This window comes from Rutidosis leptorrhynchoides, chromosome 9 (genome assembly GCF_046630445.1).
Source record: "Rutidosis leptorrhynchoides isolate AG116_Rl617_1_P2 chromosome 9, CSIRO_AGI_Rlap_v1, whole genome shotgun sequence".
NCBI lineage: Eukaryota > Viridiplantae > Streptophyta > Magnoliopsida > Asterales > Asteraceae > Rutidosis > Rutidosis leptorrhynchoides.
In genome coordinates, this window is record NC_092341.1 from 299,476,272 (window position 1) to 299,503,650 (window position 27,379).

Genomic DNA, 27,379 nt, shown 5'->3' on the forward strand with positions numbered 1-27,379 from the left:
CAGGTGCAGTTTTTTTTTTAAATTTTAATTTTCTGTTTTGTAGTAAAAAAAATTAAATAAAACTTATATATTAAAAATTACTTATTAATTTTTATAATAAAAAATGAACTTTTTAATTAAAGCACCTAAATAGATATATATATATATTTTTATGTTTTTATATTTTTGTTTTTAATATTAAAACTTATATTTTTACAAAAATAGATTAAAATTTAATAAAAATCTTTTTTTTTGTTTATAGCGTTTCGCTTCGGCGTTGAATTATCCCCGACAGCGGCGCCAAAAATACTTGATGTGTGCAGAGGTGTATACGAAATAGTTATATATTTATTATGAAATACTGTTAAATACGATACAATTTTACACAAGTTATTTATTTATTAATAGAGTGGATATACCTAAACCTTGCTACAACACTATAGGCAGTGTACCTAATCGTACAGTAGTGTAGTTTTTAGTAAGTCCGGTTCGTCCACAGGGAACTAGCCAAGTTTAACGCTATATTTTTAAACTATATTTGTGTGTGTGTGTGTGTGTGTGTGTGTGTGTGTATATATATATATATATATATAAGTAGTATTATTATTATTATTATTATAAAAGGGGGATTTTTTTACCGTTTAATGACCGGTTTGTGGATTTTATGTCTTAAGTCACAATTAAAACCTAATGTAAAATATTAAATATACAAATAACTTAATTTAAAGCGTAAAGTAAATAATGATAATAAAAGTACGATAATTTAAAGTGCGATAAATAAAATGACGATAAATAAAATTGCGATAATTAAAAAGTACGATAATTAAAAGTGCAATAAATAAAATGACAGTAAATAAAAGTGCGACGAGATATAAAATAAAAGAATTATGCTTATTTAAACTTCCGTAATCATGATGTTTGACGTGTTGATTTTAATTTATTACCATGGGTTAATTGTTCTTTGTCCTGGATTATTCGATATGTCCATCTGGTTTTTGTCCATAACAGTCCATCAGTCATAAATATAAAGTGCGAGTGTCCTCGTCAAATTATCCTTATATCCGAAGTCAAATATTTCAACTAATTGGGGACTTAAACTGTAATAAGTTTTTAATACTTTATTATCAATTACACCAAGTGTCCTTGCATGTAATTCACCCCTGTTTTAATGAGTCCATTGACTATTAATCCATTCCCGTCTCCGGTCAAATGAACGATTATTAGTTCTTATAAATATCCAGCCCATCGTGTCCGATCGAGTGTATGTGGTTATTTATAATTACATCCAATTGTAAATCTTTATATTAAATTAACGAACTATCATTCAATTAAATAAATATAAAGCTCATTAATAGCCCATAGTCTAATTTCCACAAGTGTCGGTCTTTTGTCCAAACCCCAATTATGGTCCAAACCCCAATTACCCCGTCTTTAATATTTTAGCCCAACATCACGATTACTTCAATTTAAATAAGCATAATAATAACTTAGCTACGAGACATTAATTTAAAAAGGTTGAACATAACTTACAATGATTAATAATAGCGTAGCGTTACACAGACAGAATTTCGACTTATACACTTACAACATTCGCCACTATAACCTTATTATTATTAAACTTAAATTAAAATTAAAATTATAAAATATAAATATATTTTTACGTATATAGAAAAGAAAGAAAAGGGGTAAAGAATCGATCAGAATGCGCGGCCTTTTATAGTCCACGTTTCATTGTTGAGCTCCGCGAGTGCGGATGTTTTCTTCATCAAAGCTCCGCGAGTGCGGAGGTCTGGAATCCAGCTCATAGATCAAATTCAAAAAGTGGGCTGCATATAATTATAATATATAATAATATATATAATTAATTATATATTATATTATATTCTTGTACATAGTTGACTTGTAATTTTTGATCCGTTGCGTCGCACGCTGAAAGTTGGTTCATGTCTCGGTTCCGGATTTTCGAACGCCTTTTCGTATAATTTAATATCTTGTACTTTGCTTTTTGCGGCTTGTACTCTTGCCATTCTTAGACGTTTCTCATCAATAATTTGAACCACTTGGATTGTACTTTGTACTTTTTAGCTTTTTGGTTATTTGCGTCTTCAATTCGACGAATCTGTCTTTTGTCTTCACCTTTTATTATTTAAACGAATATAACTTGTAAATAGAACAATTACAACCAAAAGCTTGTCTTTCTTGAAGGATAATGCTATGAAATATGTGTTCGTTTTTAGCATTATCACTTACCCAATGAGTTGAAAGAACGAATATGTCAGGGTCATCATAGAACGCTTGATTAGTACGTAACAAGAAATGGACATCAAAATCGATGATCAAAACACGGTTTAGTCCATGGACACGCTGAGCATATCGTGCTGCAATACCAGCATTCTCAAAATAACAACATCCCTTGGATTCGTGTAGACGTATATGGTGCCTGGGAGGTGAGACCAGGGCAAATCCAACTGGACAGTTTTCATTCACTTTTGACGCCGCCACCTACAAATTCATCAATACAAAAACCTTCAATTATTTAAATTTATTTACACAATAATAACTCATATATAACCAGAAGGACACAGTCATGAACACATCCCATACCACAAAATCAACCAAGGATAGGCCTGATCCCACAGCAACCAACGAATCCTCATACGACTGTATCATTAAAATTAATATCTCAAAAGGCATTATATATATATATATATATATATATATATATATATATATATATATATATATATATATATATATATATATATATATATATATATATATATATATATAGATAGATGATAAACCTAGTTATCCATAAAAACAAAACCCTCAAAAGGCATCACATACACACATACATATAGCTTTTGATTTAAATCTCGTGTGTGTGTAAGTGTAAGATATACGTAAGATTAAGTACATAAATGGCAGCAATATCATATAAGGATCTTGAAGTTGTAAGTTCGAGTCCTTAAAGTGTGTGTGTGTGCTCGCATCTTTGGTGTTAAAAAAACAAAAAAGCTACCATACAAAAAGGATCTTCTATATGAATTATAATTGTACAAATCAAAGTTACAATATTCTACCCTTCTCACAATACAAAAGTTTTACTTGATCTTGGTTCCACAAACACATGAATACACACACACACACTCTCTTATATACATACATGGTTTATTTGAAACATACGAACTGTGGAAAGTTACTATATGTTGGAAAAATGTAGATGCGCATAGAATTTTCTCACCGTGGCAATGACTTCTTCGAATTCTTTCATTGTAGAAGGATATCTTAGTTCTGAAGTCTCAACCTTTTCCACCGCCTACATATATTTTTTTTTTAGAAAAAAGATAAGACCATTAATTAGAATAGGTGGCATCAATCTCATTACAAATCCTTTTCTTTTGTTCATGAAATGATAATGTATTACCGTCTTGAGAATAGAAAGATAATTGGAGTAATGCACACTTTGTATATCTTTCAATGTAGCTTTTCTAAAAGTATTAAGTTGAACGATCTCAGATCCTCGAAACTGCAAAGATACATTAAAGCTAGCCCATTTCAGTAAAAACAATATAAGTTATATATAATCACAATATCAATTAATGTAGCATACCCATGGTTGCAAAACTCAGCCAACTCGGTCGATTTATCGGCGATAACTCGTCAAAATTGTCCCAGCGAGAAATCGGTGTCTAACTCGCCTAAAACTCGGGCAAGTGCCGGTCAACGGTGGTCAAACGGCGGTCAGAAAGAGGTAGGAAGAAAGAGGCACATGTACAGAGTTACAGTAGTTGCAGTTACGTTCTTTTTTTTTCTTTTTTTTTGATTTATCTGGGTTTCCTCCACGCTATGCGAGTCGACTATATCCCAGAGCGACTACCCGCTTTGCAGGCAGCCCAGAGTCATCGCGGGTGAACCTCTGTGGCCAAGAGGGGGTTTAATAGTTGCAGTTACGTTCAGAAAATAGGGTTTAATAATATAGGATATTCAATATGGGCTCTATTGAAAAGTAAAATAAATGGGCTTGGACTAAAATAAATAAATAAATGGCTTAAGACTTTAATATATAAATAAATGTTCTGGACTCTACAATTTAATTTTATAAAGGAAATTATTATACACTGAAAAATATTGATAGATTAATGTATGTATATATATGTGTGCGTGCATATATATGTATGTATTTATATATCCTTTATTTAACAAAATTTATATTTATAGATATATATTTTAGAAAAACAATATATATATATTAAAAAAGTTAATGAAAGTCAACATCTCAGTTCTCCCCCGAGTTCTCTCTGAGTCGCCGATAACTCCTCAAAAACCTCCTGCCGAGAACTCACCGAGTCGCGAGTTTTACAACCTTGAGCATACCAATACCAAATGTTTGTATTTACCTCCGGAGTGAGTTTTGCTTTTTCAAGAGCACTCAAAATTGAAGGAACTCTTGCATCTATATCCACCTCCTGCAAATGGAAACTTTATCATTTATATACAAACAATTAATTGTTGATTTTATGTTAGAATAATTATAGAACATTAGAACAAATATATTGAGCAGGGGATGTGTAATGCACGAGTGTACCTTTTTATAATCCATAGTAAGAGTACTTAAACTATAAACTACTTTTGGTATATCCTCATATGTCTTGCCACCTACTACTAGTTTAGAAGAGGCTACCGAATACTTTCTCCTTAAGGACAGAAAGAATCGACCAGCTGCAGCAACACAATGAAAATTATAATACGGAGTAATATATTTAGAATAGAATTGTTGAGTGTTTACATACAGGAGGAGTCTGATTCTTAACTGTTCATACTTTGCTTGGTGTGTATCGTTGAAAAATAAAAATATCAACTTTGAACAATATGATATATATATATATTGGTGGTTTTCAAGTACACACCTGACCTTACCATTGATTAGTTGAATACTTTCTTCCCTAAGAAAAGCAGCCAAAAGCCGGTGCTTTGGTCAAAGACTAGAGAAAGTGAGCGGGAATGATAGCCAAGTAATTAAAGACGAATAAAATCTACTATTAGAAAGAATATGTAAGGAGTTCATAGATGAAATAAGAGGGCTTTCTTTTGTTAACCAAAAGTCTATCACAAAAGCAAGGATTTGGGCGTTAATGTTCCTACAAAGTGGCAAAAATTTCCGAATTTTCAATAATTGTGGGCGTTGGTACCTCTACCTCAAGTGTTTGTTTTAGGCGTTAAGCTGACATTGCACTAATATATGAGACACACACACACACTTGTTGCTATCAAATCCAACCTTAAAATAAACAATTAAAACATGACATGTCATTAGCACCTTAATTGTAGCTAATTGAGACAAGTGTAAAATCCACATGTCTCTTTCATAATTATCCAAAAATTAAGGAGCTAAATAATATTTATTAATTTAATATTATTACTTAAATAGAATTAATTAATAACTACTTCGCATATAAATTGAAACGGGTTTAAGCTTTAACCACATTCGTTTTATAAAGCTTGAAAAAGTAAAAAAAATGCTTGGAAAAACCAAAATCAACTTCATTTCAAACTATTGGTTCTGAAAATGAACATTAAGCGTCGTAAACTAACTGATTCATTTGAAACGGTTTTTGAGTAGTCGCACAACGCACGGGCTCAAAACCTAGTGTGTGTGTGTGTATATATATATATATATATATATATATATATATATATATATATATATATATATATATATATATAGGGGCAGGATCAATGGGGAAGTAACCATTCGGGGGGAAGCGGGGGAGCAAAAAAAAAAAATTCGTTTTTTTTTTTACTTTTTTTTTTCCAACATCAAGATCACATGAAAATATGAACATTTAGAAAAGAGACTTCGTGATGAATGTTATTACGTTATCACAAAGTGTCTTTTTTAAATGTTCATATTTTCACCTAATCTTGATGCCTGAAAGAAAAAAATTCGAAAAAAACGAAAAAAAATTTACTTCCCCCCAAAAAAGTGCTTCCCTCTTGATTATGACCCTATATATATATATATATATATATATATATATATATATATATATATATATATATATATATATATATATATATATAGGGTCATAATCAAGAGGGAAGCACTTTTTTGGGGGGAAGTAATTTTTTTTCTTTTTTTCGAATTTTTTTTTTCAAACATCAAGATCACATGAAAATATGAACATTTAAAAAAGACACTTTGTGATGAATGTTATTATTTTGGCGGTAAAACGCTCGAAGAAAAAAATGAAAACATTCAATGCATTGAATGTTTTGATTCTGAGTTTTCTTTTTTTTTTCAAGGGGTTAGAAATTAGGGGTTAGAAATTAGGGTTTTAGGTTTAGAAATTAGGGTTTAGGATTTAGAAATTAGGGTTTAGGGTTTTCGGGTTACTCCGTCGTAAAAGGATCTAGAGAGATCTTGACATAGGAGAGAACCCATAGCACCATGTTATTTCACTTATTTCACTTCCATGCCGAGCCTTTTTTAGCACCATGTTATTTCACTTATTTCACTCATATTAGTAAGGGTATTTTCGTCTTATCGCATCAATTCATTCCTAAACATAAATTAGGGTTTAGAAATTAGGATTTAGAGTTTAGATTTAAGGTTTATATTGAGTTTTTAACACGAACGGTTTAGAGTTTAGGGTTTAGGGCTTAGGGTTTTGGGTTTAGGGACTAAACCCAAAACACTAAACCCTAAACCCTAAGCCCTAAACCCTAAACTCTAAATCGGGGTAAATTTTGAAAAAAATTTGAGAAAAAAAAAAATTTACGAATTTTTTTTTTCTCGAAGAAAAAAATGAAAACATTCAATGCATTGAATGTTTTGATTCTGAGTTTTTTTTTTTTTTTAAGGGGTTAGAAATTAGGGTTTTGGGTTTAGAAATTAGGGTTTAGGATTTATAAATTAGGGTTTAGGGTTTTCGAGTTACTCCGTCGTAAAAGGATCTAGAGAGATCTTGACATAGGAGAGAACCCATAGCACCATGTTATTTCACTTATTTCACTTCCATGCCGAGCCTTTCTTAGCACCATGTTATTTCACTTATTTCACTCATATTAGTAAGGGTATTTTCGTCTTATCACATCAATTCATCCCTAAACATAAATTAGGGTTTAGAAATTAGGATTTAAAGTTTAGATTTAGGGTTTATATTGAGTTTTTAACACGAACGGTTTAGAGAGTAGGGTTTAGGGTTTAGGGACTAAACCCAAAATACTAAACCCTAAACCCTAAGCCCTAAACTCTAAATCGGGCTAAATTTTGAAAAAAATTCGGGAAAAAAAAAATTTACGATTTTTTTTTTTTTTTGAAAAAAGTTGAATTTTTCCACGTCGGCAGGCTGACTGCCACGTCAGCACAGACTAAGCCGTGAGGCATTCTGTGCTGACATGGCAGTGAGTCTGGCTGATGTGGCCTGACGACGTGGCATGCTGATGTGGAATTAAAAATAATTTCGGAATTTTTTTTCCGAAAAAAAAAAATTTCCTGAATTTTTTTCAAAGAATAGGTGCATATGTTAGGTGCATGTACATTAATATGTGAGTTCTCTAGGTTCTCTCTACCCAAGTTCTCCATGGATCCTCACCATATATATATATATATATATATATATATATATATATATATATATATATATATATATATATATATATATATATATATATATATATATATATATATATATATATATAGTGGTAGGATCAAGAGGGAAGTAACCATTCGGGGGGAAGCAAAAACTTTTTTTTTTTCGTTTTTTGAAAAAACTTTGTTCACGAACATTATAGATGAGATGAAAATATGAACATTTAGTAGAGACACTTTGTGATAAATGTTTTTATTTTGGCGGGAAAACGCTCGAAAAAGTAATATATAACAATTATCGTGTTTTTCGAGCGTATTTTGAGGTTTTAGCTATTGGGGTTTAGATATTAGGGTTTATAGGGTTTAGATATTAGGGTTTAGAAATTTAGGGTTTAGATTGAGTTTTTAACACAAACGGTTTAGAGTTTAGGGTTTATGGAATAAACCCAAAACACCAAACCCTAAACTCTAAATCGGGCTAAATTTTACTTCACAAAACATGAAGAAGAAAAAAACGTTCATATTCTTCACAAACAATATTATCTTGAATGTTATTTTTGTCGATTCTTTTCCCGCCTAAATAATAACATTCATCACGAAGTGTCTCTTCTAAATGTTCATATTTTCGTGTGATCTTGATGCCGGAAAAAAAAATTCAAAAAAAACGAAAAAAATAAAATAAATTTGCTCCCCCCGATTGGTTACTTCCCCATTGATTCTGCCTGTATATATATATATATATATATATATATATATATATATATATATATATATATATATATATATATATATAGGCAGGATCAATGGGGAAGTAACCAATCGGGGGGAAAGCGGGGGGAAGCAATTTTTTTTTTCGTTTTTTGAAAAAACTTTGTTCACGAACATTATAGATTGGATGAAAATAAGAACATTTAGAAAAGACACTTCGTGATGAATGTTATTATTTTAGCGGAAAAACGATCGACAAAAATAACATTAAAGATAATATTGTTCGTGAAGAATGTTAACGTTTTTTTCTTCTTCATGTTTTGTGAAGTAAAATATAGCCCGATTTGGAGTTTAGGGTTTAGGGTTTAGGGTTTGGTGTTTTGGGTTTATTCCATAAACCCAAAACACCAAACCTTAAATCCTAAACTCTAAACCGTTTGTGTTAAAAACTCAATCTAAATCCTAAATCTAAACCCTAAATCTAAACTCTAAACCCTAAATTTCTAAACCCTAATATCTAAACCCTATAAACCCTAATGTGTAAAACCTCAACATACGCTCGAAAAACACGATAATTGTTATATATTACTTCTTCGAGCGTTTTCCCGCCAAAATAATAACATTCATCATGAAGTGTCTTTTCTAAATGTTCTTATTTTCATCCAATCTATAATGTTCGTGAACAAAGTTTTTTCAAAAAAACGAAAAAAAAAGAAAAAAAAAATTTTGCTTCCCCCGGCTTCCCCCGATTGGTTACTTCCCTCTTGATGCTACCACTATATATATATATATATATATATATATATATAAGAATGGAGAATATATGACTGTTATACAATTAAGTTGAGTGAGTGTATAACTAATTAATTATTGGTTAAAAAACAAGTCAAAAACTCATTTTTCGAAGTTTTAAACTTTTCATAAACACAATTCAACATTTAGAGTTTAGGTTTTAGGGTTTTAGGGGTTAGTATTTATTGTTCAAATTTAAAAACAAGTAGTTTTTCTTATTTTTTAGAAAAAGAATATGTAGTTTTTGAATAATTTTTTGAGTTTATCATACATCTTATGTATGATAACATAAAATGACTCAGTCTAATTGAAAATGACTAACGACTAACGACTAATGGAAAAGGACTAACGACTAATGTTTAAGGTTTAGAAATTATTGTTTAGAAATTAGGGTTTATGGTTTAATTTAGGGTTTAGATTTTAGAGATATGGTTTAGATTTAGACTTTAAATTTAACATTTAAAATGAAGTTTAGGGTTTAAGGTTTAGAGTTTAGGGATTTAAACCCTAAACTCTAAATCCGGATAAACTATAAATAAATTTAAAAAAAAACGTGTGTATGTAGATGGGAGAAAATGATTACCCTGCTGATACAATGATTATATCCGGTTTAAATCTTTGGGCACACGGTGCAATGACCTCGTCAAATGTAATTCGCATAGTGTTGTCACCAGAACCTTCAGGTAATGGCAAATTAAGTGTTGCCCCTTCACCACGCCCAGACCCAGTCTCATCAAACTTGCCGCGGTACCCTTCCTAATGAATATACATTAAAGCTAATGTTAAGATGCTCTAATAACAATCTGACATACGTTAAAAAGTAACAACAATAACAACAACAAAAAATCTCAATCCCACGTGTGAGGTATGGGGGAGGTGACATAGACAATCTTTCCCCTATCCTAGAATAAAGACAAGTCATTTCTTCATTCAGAGTGAAACAACACTCCAAGAGTAGAGAAAATCCTCACTCTCAATGTTCTATAATACAACCTTTATTTCGGGATTCCATGTTTTGAATTGTAGTTTCGCCTATTGTAAATAAGTGACATACGTTAAAAAAGAAGTGAAGTAATCTAATATTTATATATGTAGATACACATATATATAAGTACCAGAGTACCACATTCACCCACCATTTGAATTGAAAATTATTCATAGAAGTATACACAGATTGCACACATATTCAACTATTCGGATTATATGTTAACATTCACTTATTTACAATAGGCGAAACTACAATTCAAAACATGGAATCCCAAAATAAAGGTTGTTTTATGTAACATCTCAAAAAGAAGAAGTCGTTTGTGAGAAAGTAATTTTAAATTGAAAATTATTCATAGAAGTATACATAGATTGCACACATATTCACCTATTCGGATTATATGTTAACATTCACTTATTTACAATAGGCGAAACTACAATTCAAAACATGGAATCCCGAAATAAAGGTTGTTTTATGTAACATCTCAAAAAGAAGAAGTCGTTTGTGAGGAAGTAATGATACAACTTGGTATTGATTAAAAAAATTAATGACTTTTTCTCCAAACAAATAAAACCATAACAAAAGGTGAAACTAATAAATCAAGAAGGGAAAAAATAAGTAATTGACACATGTCAACAATTTATAGGTCAGGAGGATTGGTAGGATGCTTTTAGGTATACTATATAAATAACACAACATTTTCTTAAAAATTATACATATAATATAATAATCTATTAATTTGAGGATATATTTTAGTATGATTAAGGCTAAGGATTGTAACTTGATTATGATGGATATTGGAATAAAGTGAAGTTTTTATATCATTGGTTTTTATTTTGAGAAGAGTAAATAAAAGAAAGTTTGTTACTTACAAAATGAGTTGAAAGAACGAATATGTCAGGGTCATCATAGAACGCTTGATTAGTGCGTAACAAGAAATGGACATCAAAATCGATGATCAAAACACGGTTTAGTCCATGGACACGCTGAGCATATCGTGCCGCAATACCAGCATTCTCAAAATAACAGCATCCCTTGGATTCGTGTAGACGTATATGGTGCCTGGGAGGTGGGACCAGGGCAAATCCAACAGGACAGTTTTCATTCACTTTTGACGCCGCCACCTACAAATTCATCAATACAAAAACCTTCAATTATTTAAATTTATTTACACAATAATAACTCATATATAACCAGAAGGACACAGTCATGAACACATCCCATACCACAAAATCAACCAAGGATAGGCCAGATCCCGCAGCAACCAACGAATCCTCATACGACTGCATCATTAAAATTAATATCTCAAAAGGCATTATATACATATATATAGAATATAGGTGATAAACCTAGTTATCCATAAAAACAAAACCCTCAAAAGGCATTACATACCCATGAACGGTCGCGCGCGCGCGCACGTACGCACGCACACACACATACATACATATAGCTTTTGATTTAAATCTCGTGTGTGTGTAAGTGTAAGATATACGTAAGATTAAGTACATAAATGGCAGCAATATCATATAAAGCAATATCATATAAGGATCTTGAAGTTGTAAGTACGAGTCCCATCAAGGGCAAACTGTGTGTGCGTGTGTGTGCGCGCTGTTTGGTGTTAAAAAAACAAAAAAGCTACCATACAAAAAGGATCTTCTATATGAATTATAATTGTACAAATCAAAGTTACAATATTCTACCCTTCTCACAATACAAAAGTTTTACTTGATCTTGGTTCCATAAACACATGAATACACACACATACACACTCTTATATACATACATGGTTTATTTGAAACATACGAGCTGTGGAAAGTTACTATATGTTGGAAAAATGTAGATGCGCATAGAATTTTCTCACCGTGGAAATGACTTCTTCGAATTCTTTCATTGTAGAAGGATATCTTAGTTCTGAAGTCTCAACCTTTTCCACCGCCTACATATAATTTTTTTTATAAAAAGATAACACCATTAATTAGAATAGGTGGCATCAATCTCATTACAAATCATTTTCTTTTGTTCATGAAATGATAATGTATTACCTTCTTGAGAGTAGAAAGATAATTGGAGTAATGCACACTTTGTATATCTTTCAATGTAGCTTTTCGAGAACTATTAAGTTGAACGATTTCAGATCCTCGAAACTGCAAGGATATATTAAAGATAGCCCATTTCAGTAAAAACAATATAAGTTATATATAATCACAATATCAATTAATGTAGCATACCCATGGTTGCAAAACTCAGCCAACTCGGTCGATTTATCGGCGATAACTCGTCAAAATTGTCCCAGCGAGAAATCGGTGTCTAACTCGCCTAAAACTCGGGCAAGTGCCGGTCAACGGTGGTCAAACAGCGGTCAAAAAGAGGTAGGAAGAAAGAGGCACATGTACAGAGTTACAGTAGTTGTTACAGTAGTTGCAGTTACGTTCAGAAAATAGGGTTTAAAATAGGATATTCAATATGGGCTCTATTGAAAAGTAAAATAAATGGGCTTGGACTAAAATAAATAAATAAATGGCTTAAGACTTTAATATATAAATAAATGTTCTGGACTCTACAATTTAATTTAATAAAGGTAATTATTATACACTGAAAAATATTGATAGATTAATGTATGTATATATATGTGTGCGTGCATATATATGTATGTATTTATATATTCTTTATTTAATAAAATTTATATTTATAGATATATATTTTAGAAAACAAAAAATTTATATTAAAAAAGTCAATGAAAGTCAACATCTCAGTTCTCCCCGAGTTGCCGATAACTCCTCAAAACCTCCTGCCGAGAACTCCCCGAGTCTCGAGTTTTACAACCTTGAGCATACCAATACCAAATGTTTGTATTTACCTCCGGAATGAGTTTTGCTTTTTCAAGAGCACTCAAAATTGAAGGAACTCTTGCATCTATGTCCACCTCCTGCAAATGGAAACTTTATCATTTGTATACAAACAATTAATTGTTGATTTTATGTTAGAATAATTATAGAACATTAGAACAAATATATTGAGCAGGGGATGTATAATGCACGAGTGTACCTTTTTATAATCCATAGTAGGAGTACTTAAACTATAAACTACTTTTGGTATATCCTCATATGTCTTGCCACCTACTACTAGTTTAGAAGAGGCTACCGAATACTTTCTCTTTAAGGACAGAAAGAATCGACCAGCTGCAGCAACACAATGAAAATTACAATACGGAGTAATATATTTAGAATAGAATTGTTGAGTTTGAGTGTTTACATACAGAAGGAGTCTGATTCTTAACTGTTCATACTTTGCTTGGTGTGTATCGTTGAAAAATAAAAATATCAACTTTGAACAATATGACATATATATTGGTGGTTTTTAAGTACACACCTGACCTTATCATTGATTAATTGAATACTTTCTTCCCTAAGAAAAGCAGTCAAAAGCTGGTGCTTTGGTCAAAGACTAGAGAAAGTGAGCGGGAATGATAGCCAAGTAATTAAAGACGAATAAAATCTACTATTAGAAAGAATATGTAAGGAGTTCATAGATGAAATAAGAGGGCTTTCTTTTGTTAACCAAAAGTCTATCACAAAAGCAAGGATTTGGGCGTTAATGTTCCTACAAAGTGGCAAAAATTTCCGAATTTTCAATAATTGTGGGCGTTGGTACCTCTACCTCAAGTGTTTGTTTTAGGCGTTAAGCTGACATTGCACTAATATATGAGACACACACACACACTTGTTGCTATCAAATCCAACCTTAAAATAAACAAGATAATGTTGGTTTAGTGTGCACATCATAACACAAATCTATACTACCGATTATATACAAGCCTATGGGGTCACACACTTTAGCATTTAAACACCAGTTATTATATATTGTTGATATATAATTATAACCTATAGTTCGAGAAATATTGTTTAATTAAATATGATTTAATTAAATATAAAATACTCAATGGACCGTTGTACCACCAAATATTTAATAGTCTTATTTCGAATGAGTTTATTTTATATTTAAGTCAAACTAAAAAAAAAGTATATATAACATATATAATTGTTATAAAAGTTAAATTGGATGTTAATTTTATTATTATTATAGATATTGTATAGTAGACTTTTTGAGTATAAATATGTGTGTTATGAGTTTATAAAACACACACTAAATATATTCTCTCATATTCTCTCATATTCTCTCTATATACTTATTAGTCTACAGTCAAGAACTATGCCACTAAAGGTAGTTATAAGCCTACTGAATTATAACACGTTATCAGCACGAAGTGCTCCGTATAATCAAGGTTTATCTAAGCAAGCACACGTCACTAATCAAGGCAAGGTTAGTTGTTAGTTGTTAGACTCGAACCTGGGTCACTCTCGAATCCATGAAACATGGATACCAATGAAGCAAGGCCTCATTGACAATCTAACTCTTATTAACTTCACTAACATTTATATTTATGTTATTTAAGTTATATATGGTCGGTTATACCGCCTGAATTATATTTTCTGTAATCTAACTCTTATTAACTTCACTAACATTTATATTTATGTTAATAAGACCTCATGATTGTACGCAACACGTCATTTGACAACACGGTACTTTAACACGTCATTTGACAACACGGTACCATGGGTCGAGATTAATTCCGATCAATACGAATACGATGGGGTCTTTATATGTTATCTAACATTTATGATTACTTATGCAATTAATCATTATTTATTTCATGCATACTAATGTTTATTCTTAAATTTATAATATTAAAAGCTAAAATAAGAAAAAGTAGTTTGTATTTTTATTAAAAGTAAATCTTAAAAGTTAAAATAAAAAAAAAGTAGTTTGTATTTTTATTAAAAGTAAATCTTAAAAGTTAAAATAAGAAAAAGTAGTTTTTATTTTTTTTAAAAGTAAATCTTAAAAGTTAAAATAAGAAAAATATATTATAATAATATATATTATAACTTAATATATATTATAATAATAATATTAATAATATAATATGAACCTATATTCTATCCTTCCCTTATGGTTTTATTATTTGTAATCGTACCATTATTCCTTTGTTTGCTACTTATGAATCTAAACTAATTCTAATTTCATGTTGTTATTTGTCTATAAAAAAAAAAATTGATTATGATTATGATTATGATTTATGTTGTTCATCTTTCTGAAAATAGAAAATGTCAAACTTATCAAAGCTTGAGTTTGATGCCTTAGACGTATCGGGAACAAACTACACATCATGGGTTATGGACGTAGAAATAAATCTTGGATCATTGGGTATTCTAGAAACTTTAAAAGAAAATAATACTTGTTCCGATCAAGATAAATTAAAATCAATTGCTTTTATTCGCAAACATATTGATACCACTTTAAAACATATGTTTCTCACTATCAAAGATCCACATGTTTTATGGGAAAGTATCAAGAGTAGATTCGATAATCAAAAGAAAATATTACTCCTAGCTGCGAGGGAAGAATGGAGAAATCTAAGGTTCCAAGATTTCAAAAAGGTAAGTGAATACAGCTCGGCCATGTTCAAGATCCGTTCAAAGCTTTAATTCTGTGGTCAAGAAATAAGTAATGCTGATATGATGGAGAAAACTTTCTCCACAATGCATTCTGCAAACATAACTGTGCAAGAAAATTTAAGATTGCAGAATTATAAAACTTTTTCCAAACTTCAAACTTATCTCTTAGTTGCAGAAGTTAATAAAGAATTACTGATGAAAAATCAAGAATCTCGTCCTACCGGTGCGCTAGCATTTCCTGAAGCTAATGCTATTAACAATAATAATAATAAAAGAAGAAATGCACATGGACGAGGGCGTGGACAAGGTCTTGGCCATATTGACCAAAACCATCATCATGGAAATTACCATAACAATAATAAAAATCATAACTATGTTCGAAATCACCCTTATGGTAATGGTCGTGGTGGTGGTCGTGGTCGTGGTGGTAGTGGTCGTGGACAAAGAAATAATAATCCACAAAATTATAAAATTCAAACACCATACAATCCCACAAATCACATTGTTGAAGAAGGCTCTTCAAAGAATGTTGAAGATTCTTGTTACCGATGTGGTAAAATTGGCCACTGGTCTAAAAACTGCCGAACAAATCAGAATTCTGTTAATCGGTATCAAGAATCCCTAAAGAGAAAATGAAAAGAAGCAAATCTTGTGGATGACCTTGATACAAAAATCACTGAGCCAACTTGTGACTACTTTAATGAATAAATTTCTAATATATATATATATATATATATATATATATATATATATATATATATATATATATATATATATATATATATCCTATTATATGTTCCCGTTAAATAAATGGTTGTAGATTTTCAATCTACACCATATCTAGTTTACTACATATTTCCTTATTATGTGCTATCATTTGTAACATGTTTTGAATGTAATATATTGATGAATTATGTACTCATTATTTGTTTCTCATATTTTTTTTGAAGTTCATGATGTATACTGCTGGAGTAAAAAATCAGTCAAATGGTGGAGATATTTGTATTACAGACAGTGGTGCCACTCACACCATACTCAAATCTAAAAAATATTTCACAGACTTGAAAGCAACGGAAGGAACTATACATACTATATCAGGTCCTGTGGACTTAATAAAAGGAATGGGAAAGGCAAAATTCATGTTACCAAATGGTACGAATTTTCTGATAAATAATGCCTTATTTTCTCCCATGTCAAAGAGAAATTTGTTAAGTTTCTCTGACATATACCAAAATGGATATGATTATCAGTCAGTGACAACAGAAAATGAAAAATATTTAAGTATCACTGATAAGAATCGTGTAATTGAAAAACTACCAAGACTTCATTCTGGTTTACATTATACACATATAAATGTACCTGAAGTAAATTTGGTAGTTAAAGAAAAATCATGTGATCCTGTAATGATCAGTTTGTGGCATGAGAGATTAGGCCACCCAGGATTAACAATGATGAAAAGAATAATACAAAATACACATGGACATCCATTGGCGGATCAAAGGATCCCTCATGATGCACTTATCCCATGTACATCATGCTCACTTGGAAAGTTGATAATAAGATCATCACCTCTTAAGGTTAAAAAAGAATCACCAATGTTTCTTGAAAGAATTCAAGGTGATATATGTGGACCAATTCATCCACCATGTGGACCATTTATATATTTTATGGTTCTAATAGACGCATCTAGTAGATGGTCTCATGTTTGTCTATTATCAAGTCGAAATATGGCATTTGCAAAATTTCTTGCTCAAATTATTAAATTGAGAGCACATTTCCCTGATTATACTATTAAAAGGGTGAGACTAGATAATGCCGGTGAGTTTACGTCTCAAGCATTTAATAACTTTTGCATGTCTATTGGGATTATTGTTGAACATCCTGTTGCCCATGTGCATACACAAAATGGTTTAGCTGAATCATTAATTAAACGATTGCAGCTAATAGCTAGACCATTGATAATGAGAACAAAACTCCCAGTATCTGTATGGGGTCATGCAATTTTGCATGCTGCAACATTGATTCGCATTAGACCAAGCGCAAGTCATACATATTCTCCCTTGCAACTTGCTTTTGGCCATCAGCCAAATATTTCCCACCTTAGAACATTTGGTTGTGCGGTTTATGTCCCTATCGCACCACCACAGCGCACTAAAATGGGTCCTCAAAGAAGGATGGGAATATATGTTGGATATGAAACATCTTCAATAATAAGATATATTGAACCCATGACGAGTGATGTTTTTACAGCACGTTTTGCTGATTGTCACTTTAATGAAACATTATTCCCTAGATTAGGGGGAGAAATAAAAAATAAAGAAAATGATGTTTCATGGTGTGAACCTCAATTAATGTATCTTGATCCTCGCACAAAAGAATGCGAGACCGAAGTTCAAAAAATAATGCATATGCAAGAACTTGCGAATAAATTTCCTGATGCATTTACAGATACAAAAAGAGTGACTAAATCATATATACCAGCAGCAAATGCTCCAGCTCGAATTGAAATTTCAAAAACTGGCAATAATGTCATTCTTGAGTCTTTGCCACGCCAGAAACGTGGGAGACCAATTGGTTCCAAAGATAAAAATCCTCGAAAAAGAAAATCAGCTGATAATGAGGTAAAAGAAAGTGTTCAAGAAGAACTACAAATCAATACTCCTTCTGCAGAGGAGATTGATGATGTCAATACGGAATTTTCAATCAATTATGCACATTCAAAAATATTATGGAACCGAAATGAAATGAAAAATCTTGATGAGATATTTTCATATAATGTTGCATATGACATCATGAATGATGATGATGATCCAGAACCAAAATCTGTCATAAAATGTCAAAATAGACATGATTGGGATCATTAGAAAGGAGCAATACGAGCTGAATTTGAATCGCTCAATAAAAGAAAAGTTTTCGGATCTATCATTCTCACACCTAAAGATGTGAAACCTGTGGGATATAGATGGGTTTTTGTGCGAAAAAGAAATGAGAAAAATGAAGTTACAAGGTATAAAGCTAGACTTGTAGCTCAAGGTTTTTCTCAAAGACCAGGAATTGATTATGAGGAAACTTATTCTCCTGTTATGGATGCAATTACTTTTAGATACTTAATCAGCCTGGCAGTTTCTAAAAATTTAGAAATGAATCTCATGGATGTTGTAACTGCTTATCTTTATGGATCACTTGATAGTGATATATATATGAAGATACCTGAAGGATTTAAGGTATCAGAAGCAACCAATGCAAAACCCAAAAAAATGTACTCAATCAAGTTACAAAGGTCTTTATATGGGTTGAAACAATCGAGTCGCATGTGGTATAAACGATTAAGTGATTACTTGATAAGCAAAGGGTATACCAATAATCTTATTTGCCCATGTGTTTTCATTAAGAAAACAACATCCGGATATGTGATCATAGCTGTTTATGTTGATGATCTTAATATCATAGGTACAAATAAAGAGATCCATGAAGCCATTCAACTTCTAAAGAAAGAATTTGAAATGAAAGATCTCGGAAAAACCAAGTATTGCCTTGGTTTACAAATTGAACATATGCCTAATGGTTTACTTGTACATCAAACAACATATACTGAAAAGATTTTAAAACGTTTTAATATGGTCAAGGCAAAACCATTAAGTACTCCTATGGTTGTTAGATCACTTAATGTTGACACTGATCCATTTCGTCCCTGTGAAGATCATGAAGATATCCTAGGACCAGAAGTACCATATCTTAGTGCAATTGGAGCTCTTATGTATCTTACAAATTGTACAAGACCTGACATATCTTTTGTAGTTAATTTGTTGGCAAGGTTCAGCTCAGCTCCTACCAAAAGACACTGGAATAGGATCAAACACATATTTCGATACCTTCGAGGAACTACTAATTTAGGATTATTTTATTCTAACGAATCGAAACAAGATTTGGTTGGTTATGCAGATGCAGGTTATTTATCTGATCAACATAAAGCTAAATCTCAAAATGGATATGTATTCCTAAATGGAGGTACCGCAATATCATGGCGTTCTCAAAAACAAACACTTGTTGCAACATCATCAAATCATGCCGAAGTGATTGCATTACATGAAGCTACTCGGGAATGTTTTTGGTTGAGATCAATGACACAACTCATTACTGATTCTTGTGGACTAGAACGCGATAAAAGTCCAACAACTATCTATGAAGATAATGTAGCTTGCATAACACAGATGAAAGAAGGGTATATCAAAAGTGACCGAACAAAACACATACCTCCTAGATTCTTCTCATACACTCAAAATCTTATTAAGGACAACCAGATTGAAATGAGATATGTTCAGTCCAGCAAAAACTCTGCTGACCTTTTCACCAAAGCACTTCCAACTGCTATTTTCAGAACACACATTCATAATATTGGCATGAGGCATGTTCAGAAGATGTAACAATTTAGGCGTTGCCTACTTGAGGGGGAGTCAACTCTATGCTGCACTCTTTTTCCCTTAGCTAAAGTTTTATCCCAATGGGTTTTCTTTAGCAAGGTTTTTAACGAGGCAGTACTAGTTATTCTCTAATAAAATTGTCATCCAAGAGGGAGTGTTATAAAAGTTAAATTGGATGTTAATTTTATTATTATTATAGATATTGTATAGTAGATTTTTTGAGTATAAATATGTGTATTATGAGTTTATAAAACACACACTAAATATATTCTCTCATATTCTCTCTATATACTTATTAGTCTACAGTCAAGAACTATGCCACTAAAGGTAGTTATAAGCCTACTGAATTATAACAATAATATATATATATATATATATATATATATATATATATATATATATATATATATATATATATATATATATATATATATATATATATGTTTTTTTTTTGCCGTGAAAAAGAAGTTGCATCAAATCAAAAAAAAATTATCATATAAATGCCATATGTATACTTTTGTTTTTGATTGGTTACGAAACAACAAAAGTCGGTTTACGCATTTTTGTTTAAGACGACACAAAAACATTAAAAAGGTTTTAATTTTAAAAAGGGTTCATAACCCCTTTTGCAATACATGAGGCGCAAGAAAAAGGAAGTTATCCTTATTCTTTGGTTTTGAGCGACAAGTATCAAAAAGAAGAAATTAAATCAAGTGGCAGCTGTTTTTGTTCTTATAACACAATCTAAGAATGAATATAAAGCTTTTAATTATATTAAGGTTGACATCCTTTGTGGTAGATGGTACCGATAAGAAGAAAAGAAAAGATAGTCTTTTTATTATTCGTCTTATCATCAACTAATATTCTATATATTAGTTTCGGGTTATATGCGGACTAGCATTCGATTGGTGTTGTTCGAGGTGCTGTGTGGATTAACCATAGAGATATTCATACACTTTGAATATATGTTTCAACCTAGACGTGGACAGTTGGTTCTACCGTTCTTGCATCGCTTGTTAAAGGTATATCTAAACTCTACTTTGTGAATTTATAATTTGACAATTATTAGTGGTGTAATTGGATCTTGTTGGGAACCGTTAATCGTGTGAAAGTTTATAATTAAATAAATGATGTTTATTTTAATGCTAATAAAAATAAAAGATGTTTATTTTCATATTCCGCTGCGTTTATAAATATAAATGTACACACGATTTTCCATCAGTGGTAATCAGAGCCGCTTTTACACTGTTTTAATTGTCGTGTGATTATTCTTTAGATCTAGCTTTGTGGTGTATTGGTGAAAGTCAAAACCTCTTTGGTTTTTAAAGTCAACTCTGTTGATTTAGATTTAATCTCATGACGCACAAATATGATTGAAAGAAAATCACTATTTTAAATTGTAGATTTAATTGTTATGGCTTGAATAATTGTTATTATTGTTGATTGTTTTATTTCATGGTTATACACATGCATTGTAACCATGGACAAGCCATATGTAGGTTTAATAATGTAGTTATTAAAATTGTGGTTGCATACATAGCCCGTAATGCCCCGACCTTTGTATTTGTTTTGTGTGATTGTTGTGATTGTTGGTCATGGCAGTTTTAAGCCATGTTGGTTATTTGATTTATTGAGAGCCATAGAAGCCAAGTTGTATTGTATTAATTTTCAATTTCATAGTTTTGTAATTTGGTTTATTTCAAATTGTAAAAGTATTATATTAGTTTTATTTTTCAAATATAAATAAATGTAACAAGATGAAGATTGAAGATAAAGATGCAACATGGTTTTGGTTTTGAAGATGGCGCATGTATCAAGTTAACAAGTCTGGCGTTCGGCACAAGTTTTCACTTGGTTCTTGAATCAAGTGGGAGACATGGTATTGTCCCTAGTTTTATAGTGACCCGAACTTTTCCATGTTTATATATATATTATGAAATTAATATTTACATGATTAATTTTTTCCAACATGTTAAGCAATCAAACTTATTAAGACTTGATTAATTGAAATATGTTTCATATAGACAATTGACCACCCAAGTTGACCGGTGATTCACGAACGTTAAAACTTGTAAAAACTATATGATGACATATATATGGATATATATATATATAGTTAACATGATATTATGATAAGTAAACATATCATTAAGTATATTAACAATGAACTACATATGTAAAAACAAGACTACTAACTTAATGATTTTTAAACGAGACATATATGTAACGTTTATCGTTGTAACGACATTTAATGTATATATATCATATTAAGAGATATTCATACATGATAATATCATGATAATATAATAATTTAAAATCTTATTTGATATTATAAATATTGGGTTAACAACATTTAACAAGATCGTTAACCTAAAGGTTTCAAAACAACACTTACGTGTAACGACTAACGATGACTTAACGACTCAGTTAAAATGTATATACATGTAGTGTTTTAATATGTATTTATACACTCTTGAAAGACTTCAATACACTTATCAAAATACTTCTGCTTAACAAAAATGCTTACAATTACATCCTCGTTCAGTTTCATCAACAATTCTACTCGTATGCACCCCTATTCGTACTCGTACAATACACATCTTTTAGATGTATGTACTATTGGTATATACACTCCAATTGAAATGTCCCGTTCTTATTGATTAAAAATGTTCCATATTAATTGATTTCGTTGCGAGGTTTTGACCTCTATATGAGACGTTTTTCAAAGACTGCATTCATTTTTAAAACAAACCATAACCTTTATTTCATAAATAAAGGTTTAAAAAGCTTTACGTAGATTATCAAATAATGATAATCTAAAATATCCTGTTTACACACGACCATTACATAATGGTTTACAATACAAATATGTTACATCGAAATCAGTTTCTTGAATGCAGTTTTTACACAATATCATACAAACATGGACTCTAAATCTTGTCCTTATTTTAGTATGCAACAGCGGAAGCTCTTAGTATTCACCTGAGAATAAACATGCTTTAAACGTCAACAAAAATGTTGGTGAGTTATAGGTTTAACCTATATATATCAAATCGTAACAATAGACTACAAGAGTTCATATTTCAATACACATCCCATACATAGAGATAAAAATCATTCATATGGTGAACACCTGGTAACCGACATTAACAAGATGCATATATAAGAATATCCCCATCATTCCGGGACACCCTTCGGATATGATATAAATTTCGAAGTACTAAAGCATCCGGTACTTTGGATGGGGCTTGTTGGGCCCAATAGATCTATCTTTAGGATTCGCGTCAATTAGGGTGTCTGTTCCCTAATTCTTAGATTACCAGACTTAATAAAAAGGGGCATATTCGATTTCGATAATTCAACCATAGAATGTAGTTTCACGTACTTGTGTCTATTTTGTAAATCATATATAAAACCTACATGTATTCTCATCCCAAAAATATTAGATTTTAAAAGTGGGACTATAACTCACTTTCACAGATTTTTACTTCGTCGAGAAGTAAGACTTGGCCACTGGTTGATTCACGAACCTATAACAATATATACATATATATCAAAGTATGTTCAAAATATATTTACAATACTTTTAATATATTTTGATGTTTTAAGTTTATTGAGTCAGCTGTCCTCGTTAGTAACCTACAACTAGTTGTCCACAGTTAGATGTACAGAAATAAATCGATAAATATTATCTTGAATCAATCCACGACCCAGTGTATACGTATCTCAGTATTGATCACAACTCAAACTATATATATTTTGGAATCAACCTCAACCCTGTATAGCTAACTCCAACATTCACATATAGAGTGTCTATGGTTGTTCCGAAATATATATAGATGTGTCGACATGATAGGTCGAAACATTGTATACGTGTCTATGGTATCTCAAGATTACATAATATACAATACAAGTTGATTAAGTTATGGTTGGAATAGATTTGTTACCAATTTTCACGTAGCTAAAATAAGAAAAATTATCCAATCTTGTTTTACCCATAACTTCTTCATTTTAAATCCGTTTTGAGTGAATCAAATTGCTATGGTTTCATATTGAACTCTATTTTATGAATCTAAACAGAAAAAGTATAGGTTTATAGTCGGAAAAATAAGTTACAAGTCGTTTTTGTAAAGGTAGTCATTTCAGTCGAAAGAACGACGTCTAGATGACCATTTTAGAAAACATACTTCCACTTTGAGTTTAACCATGATTTTTGGATATAGTTTCATGTTCATAATAAAAATCATTTTCCCAGAATAACAACTTTTAAATCAAAGTTTATCATAGTTTTTAATTAACTAACCCAAAACAGCCCGCGGTGTTACTACGACGGCGTAAATCCGGTTTTACGGTGTTTTTCGTGTTTCCAGGTTTTAAATCATTAAGTTAGCATATCATATAGATATAGAACATGTGTTTAGTTGATTTTAAAAGTCAAGTTAGAAGGATTAACTTTTATTTGCGAACAAGTTTAGAATTAACTAAACTATGTTCTAGTGATTACAAGTTTAAACCTTCGAATAAGATAGCTTTATATGTATGAATCGAATGATGTTATGAACATCATTAATACCTCACGTTCCTTGGATAAACCTACTGGAAATGAGAAAAATGGATCTAGCTTCAAAGGATCCTTGGATGGCTTGAAAGTTCTTGAAGCAGAATCATGACACAAAAACAGTTCAAGTAAGATTTTCACTCGAAATAAGATTGTTATAGTTATAGAAATTGAATTAAAGTTTAAATATGATTATTACCTTGTATTATAAAGATAACCTACTGTAAGTAACAAAGGTTTCTTGATCTTGGATTGTAACAACCCAACTCGATAACCGACCAAAAACAGTCCCCAAAAAAAAAAATTAAACTGCTGCTCAGGTGTGGTGCGCGGCGCGCACCACCGAAAGTGCGCGGCGCGCACAAGGCGTTCCAGGCTCTGATCAAACTATTTTTAACTCGTAAAAAGATGGACCACTTCCCGACATATTTAGACCGAACACTTTTCACGACAAACTTATATATGTAAAACTAACACGAATCAAACACAAAACGATGTTTTACAAGCGGGGCCCACACGACCCAAAATACAAGTTTAGAGTTTCGACCACCAAAAAGTTTAAGTTCCAAACTACACAATGAGCATGGCGTTTGGGATTAAACTACCCAACTATCGGTCAAACTCCAAGAGCTACTAAAGCCAAAAGCGTCCCCTGGCATCAAGCGGGATCTCTAGTCCGAACGAATGCCCTTACCCTTATCCACGCCGGAACCTATAAAATGGTAAACAATGAGAGGGTAAGCTAATGCTTAGTGAATGCAATACTTATACATATACATATGTAATTTACCTACACTCATCCACCTACAAAACCATTACATACAACGAACAAACGAGTTAGCATCAACAAACACACGACTAGCAACAACGTTAGTATATAATTCAACACGATAATATACTAAACATAAAAGGGCATAAACACGCTAACCGTTCACCGCTTACTACTACCGACTTGTAGCCGACCAAGATCATCGAGTCTCACTCGTACCATGTCACCGACTTGTGACTCGTCATATGGTGTCACCGACTTGTGAATCACCATGTAGCATCACCGACTTGTGAAGCCCCACCTAGTGTCACCGACTTGTGATCACTAAGAAATGTCACCGACTTGTGACTCATCGTAAGGTGTCACCGACTTGTGAATCACCACTATTACTTATGGGTCACCGCCTCGTGAACGCCATGTGGCATCACCGACTTGTGAAGTACCACCAAGTGTCACCGACTTGTGAACACTATGGGGTGTCACTGACTAGTGCACCACTCGTCAATACATATGAGGTCACCGACTTGTAAACCTCCAAGAGGTGTCACCGACTCGTGAGACACCTAGCGAGATACTACCGACCCGTAGTTCTCTTCACCCGAATACCAAATAAGCCACCAACTTGTGACATAACGCCCAACACTCACGATGTGGCGCCAAAGGCCCACATCGCGTACGAGTAAATAAACCACATACATACATGTATAAATATTCCACTCACCTTGATTTCAAGTAAGGCAACTTCCGCTTGAGCTCCTAATTGTCCGATGCAAATCACCTAAGTAATTTACAACCGAATAAGCTAAATACACTAGCTTATACACAAAACACCATAGGTGCAATATCGACCCATTTGCACATGCATCACTTTGACTAAGTCAAAACTCGCCCAAAACACCCATAATCAAAATTAACTAATGATTATGTTCCAACACCCCCTTATGCTCAAGGTTCAACATCAAAACACTTACTTGCATCATTAGGACACACAAATCCATTTTGACCCAAACTCAAGTCAACACCCATTTACAAGTTTACACTTCTAATCACTTATAATCTTAATTAACTAGTGATTCCAACAACCGAACATGATTAACAACTAATCATCTTCATTAACAAACCCAAACCAACCAACAATGGTTATTAACACCATTTACTAGCTCAAACATCCAATTAACAACTAATGGGTTTATTTCAAGAACACTCATTTCAAAACCTCAATTATGAACACTAAATCAAACTATGAAAACTCGGAGTTAGAGCTTACCAATACCACCACAACGTAGCCGTGAACAAGGTGAACAACTTCAACACTTGCAACTTCGTTTGATTCAAGCTCCTTCTTCCCCAAATGAAGCTTTCTCTCTCTAAGCTCTATTTCTCACTCTAGGGTTTGAGAGTGTGTGGAAGAGATGAAGATAAGATTGTGGACTTGAAAGAGTCCACCAATCTGCCTTTGTGGCCTAAAACCGACCCTCGAGTGAAAAGACCATAATGCCCTTCATTAAACTCAAAACAGAAAAACTGGGGTTCTGTCGCAGGGACAGTGCGCGGCGCGCACCATTACCCCTGCGCGGCGCGCACGAAGGGCTGAACAGGTTCTGTCTTCGGTTTACTCACACAATTTTCCCCACACTTCATGCACTCTAATACACTTTTGTAAATTAAATAATCGGGTCTTACAACTCTCCCCCACTTAAATTGGATCGCGTCCTCGCGATATAAACCTCATCGCGAACGAAAACAACTTATTTTCCACAAGTCTTCGAGTTCTCACACAATCTCGGGACCTTTGAGGCCACCGTGCATCCTATCGATCACACTTTACCACCATGCAACGTTCCAATTGCACAATTAACCTTCATGATTTCTTTGGCATACTCCAACTCACGACTTAGAGTTCTAACGCCCATCGCCAATACTCTAGAGAGTTCGTTCCCGAACGCACTCTATCCTAACACGCCCCTACATGAGACAGTCCAAACTAACACTCTACGTCTCTAGTTGGCTCTCAAAACGAGATAACTTACGGCAAATGGCTCAAACACGCCTACCAA

General features: G+C 32.2%; 2 protein-coding genes across 2 annotated transcripts in view; both read right to left on the reverse strand.

Moving 5' to 3' along the window:
• The window catches only part of LOC139866556 (histone deacetylase 14, chloroplastic-like), a 40,551-nt gene extending 35,822 nt beyond the window's left edge, over nucleotides 1-4,729 (reverse strand). Inside the window, exons 1-6 of the mRNA XM_071854818.1 lie at nucleotides 4,568-4,729; nucleotides 4,380-4,448; nucleotides 3,407-3,508; nucleotides 3,224-3,298; nucleotides 2,584-2,640; nucleotides 2,230-2,481 (exon numbers count right to left, since the gene is read on the reverse strand). Coding sequence (XP_071710919.1) covers nucleotides 2,230-2,481; nucleotides 2,584-2,640; nucleotides 3,224-3,298; nucleotides 3,407-3,508; nucleotides 4,380-4,448; nucleotides 4,568-4,582 — 570 coding nt within the window. The 5' untranslated portion in view covers nucleotides 4,583-4,729. The remainder of the gene's footprint in view (nucleotides 1-2,229; nucleotides 2,482-2,583; nucleotides 2,641-3,223; nucleotides 3,299-3,406; nucleotides 3,509-4,379; nucleotides 4,449-4,567) is intronic.
• LOC139866770 (histone deacetylase 14, chloroplastic-like) overlaps nucleotides 1-27,379 on the reverse strand; it is a 94,479-nt gene that overhangs the window by 36,188 nt on the left and 30,912 nt on the right. The window contains exons 2-7 of the mRNA XM_071855059.1: nucleotides 13,104-13,237; nucleotides 12,916-12,984; nucleotides 12,101-12,202; nucleotides 11,920-11,994; nucleotides 11,285-11,341; nucleotides 10,931-11,182 (exon numbers count right to left, since the gene is read on the reverse strand). Of these exons, the coding sequence (XP_071711160.1) occupies nucleotides 10,931-11,182; nucleotides 11,285-11,341; nucleotides 11,920-11,994; nucleotides 12,101-12,202; nucleotides 12,916-12,984; nucleotides 13,104-13,118 (570 nt within the window). The 5' untranslated portion in view covers nucleotides 13,119-13,237. The remainder of the gene's footprint in view (nucleotides 1-10,930; nucleotides 11,183-11,284; nucleotides 11,342-11,919; nucleotides 11,995-12,100; nucleotides 12,203-12,915; nucleotides 12,985-13,103; nucleotides 13,238-27,379) is intronic.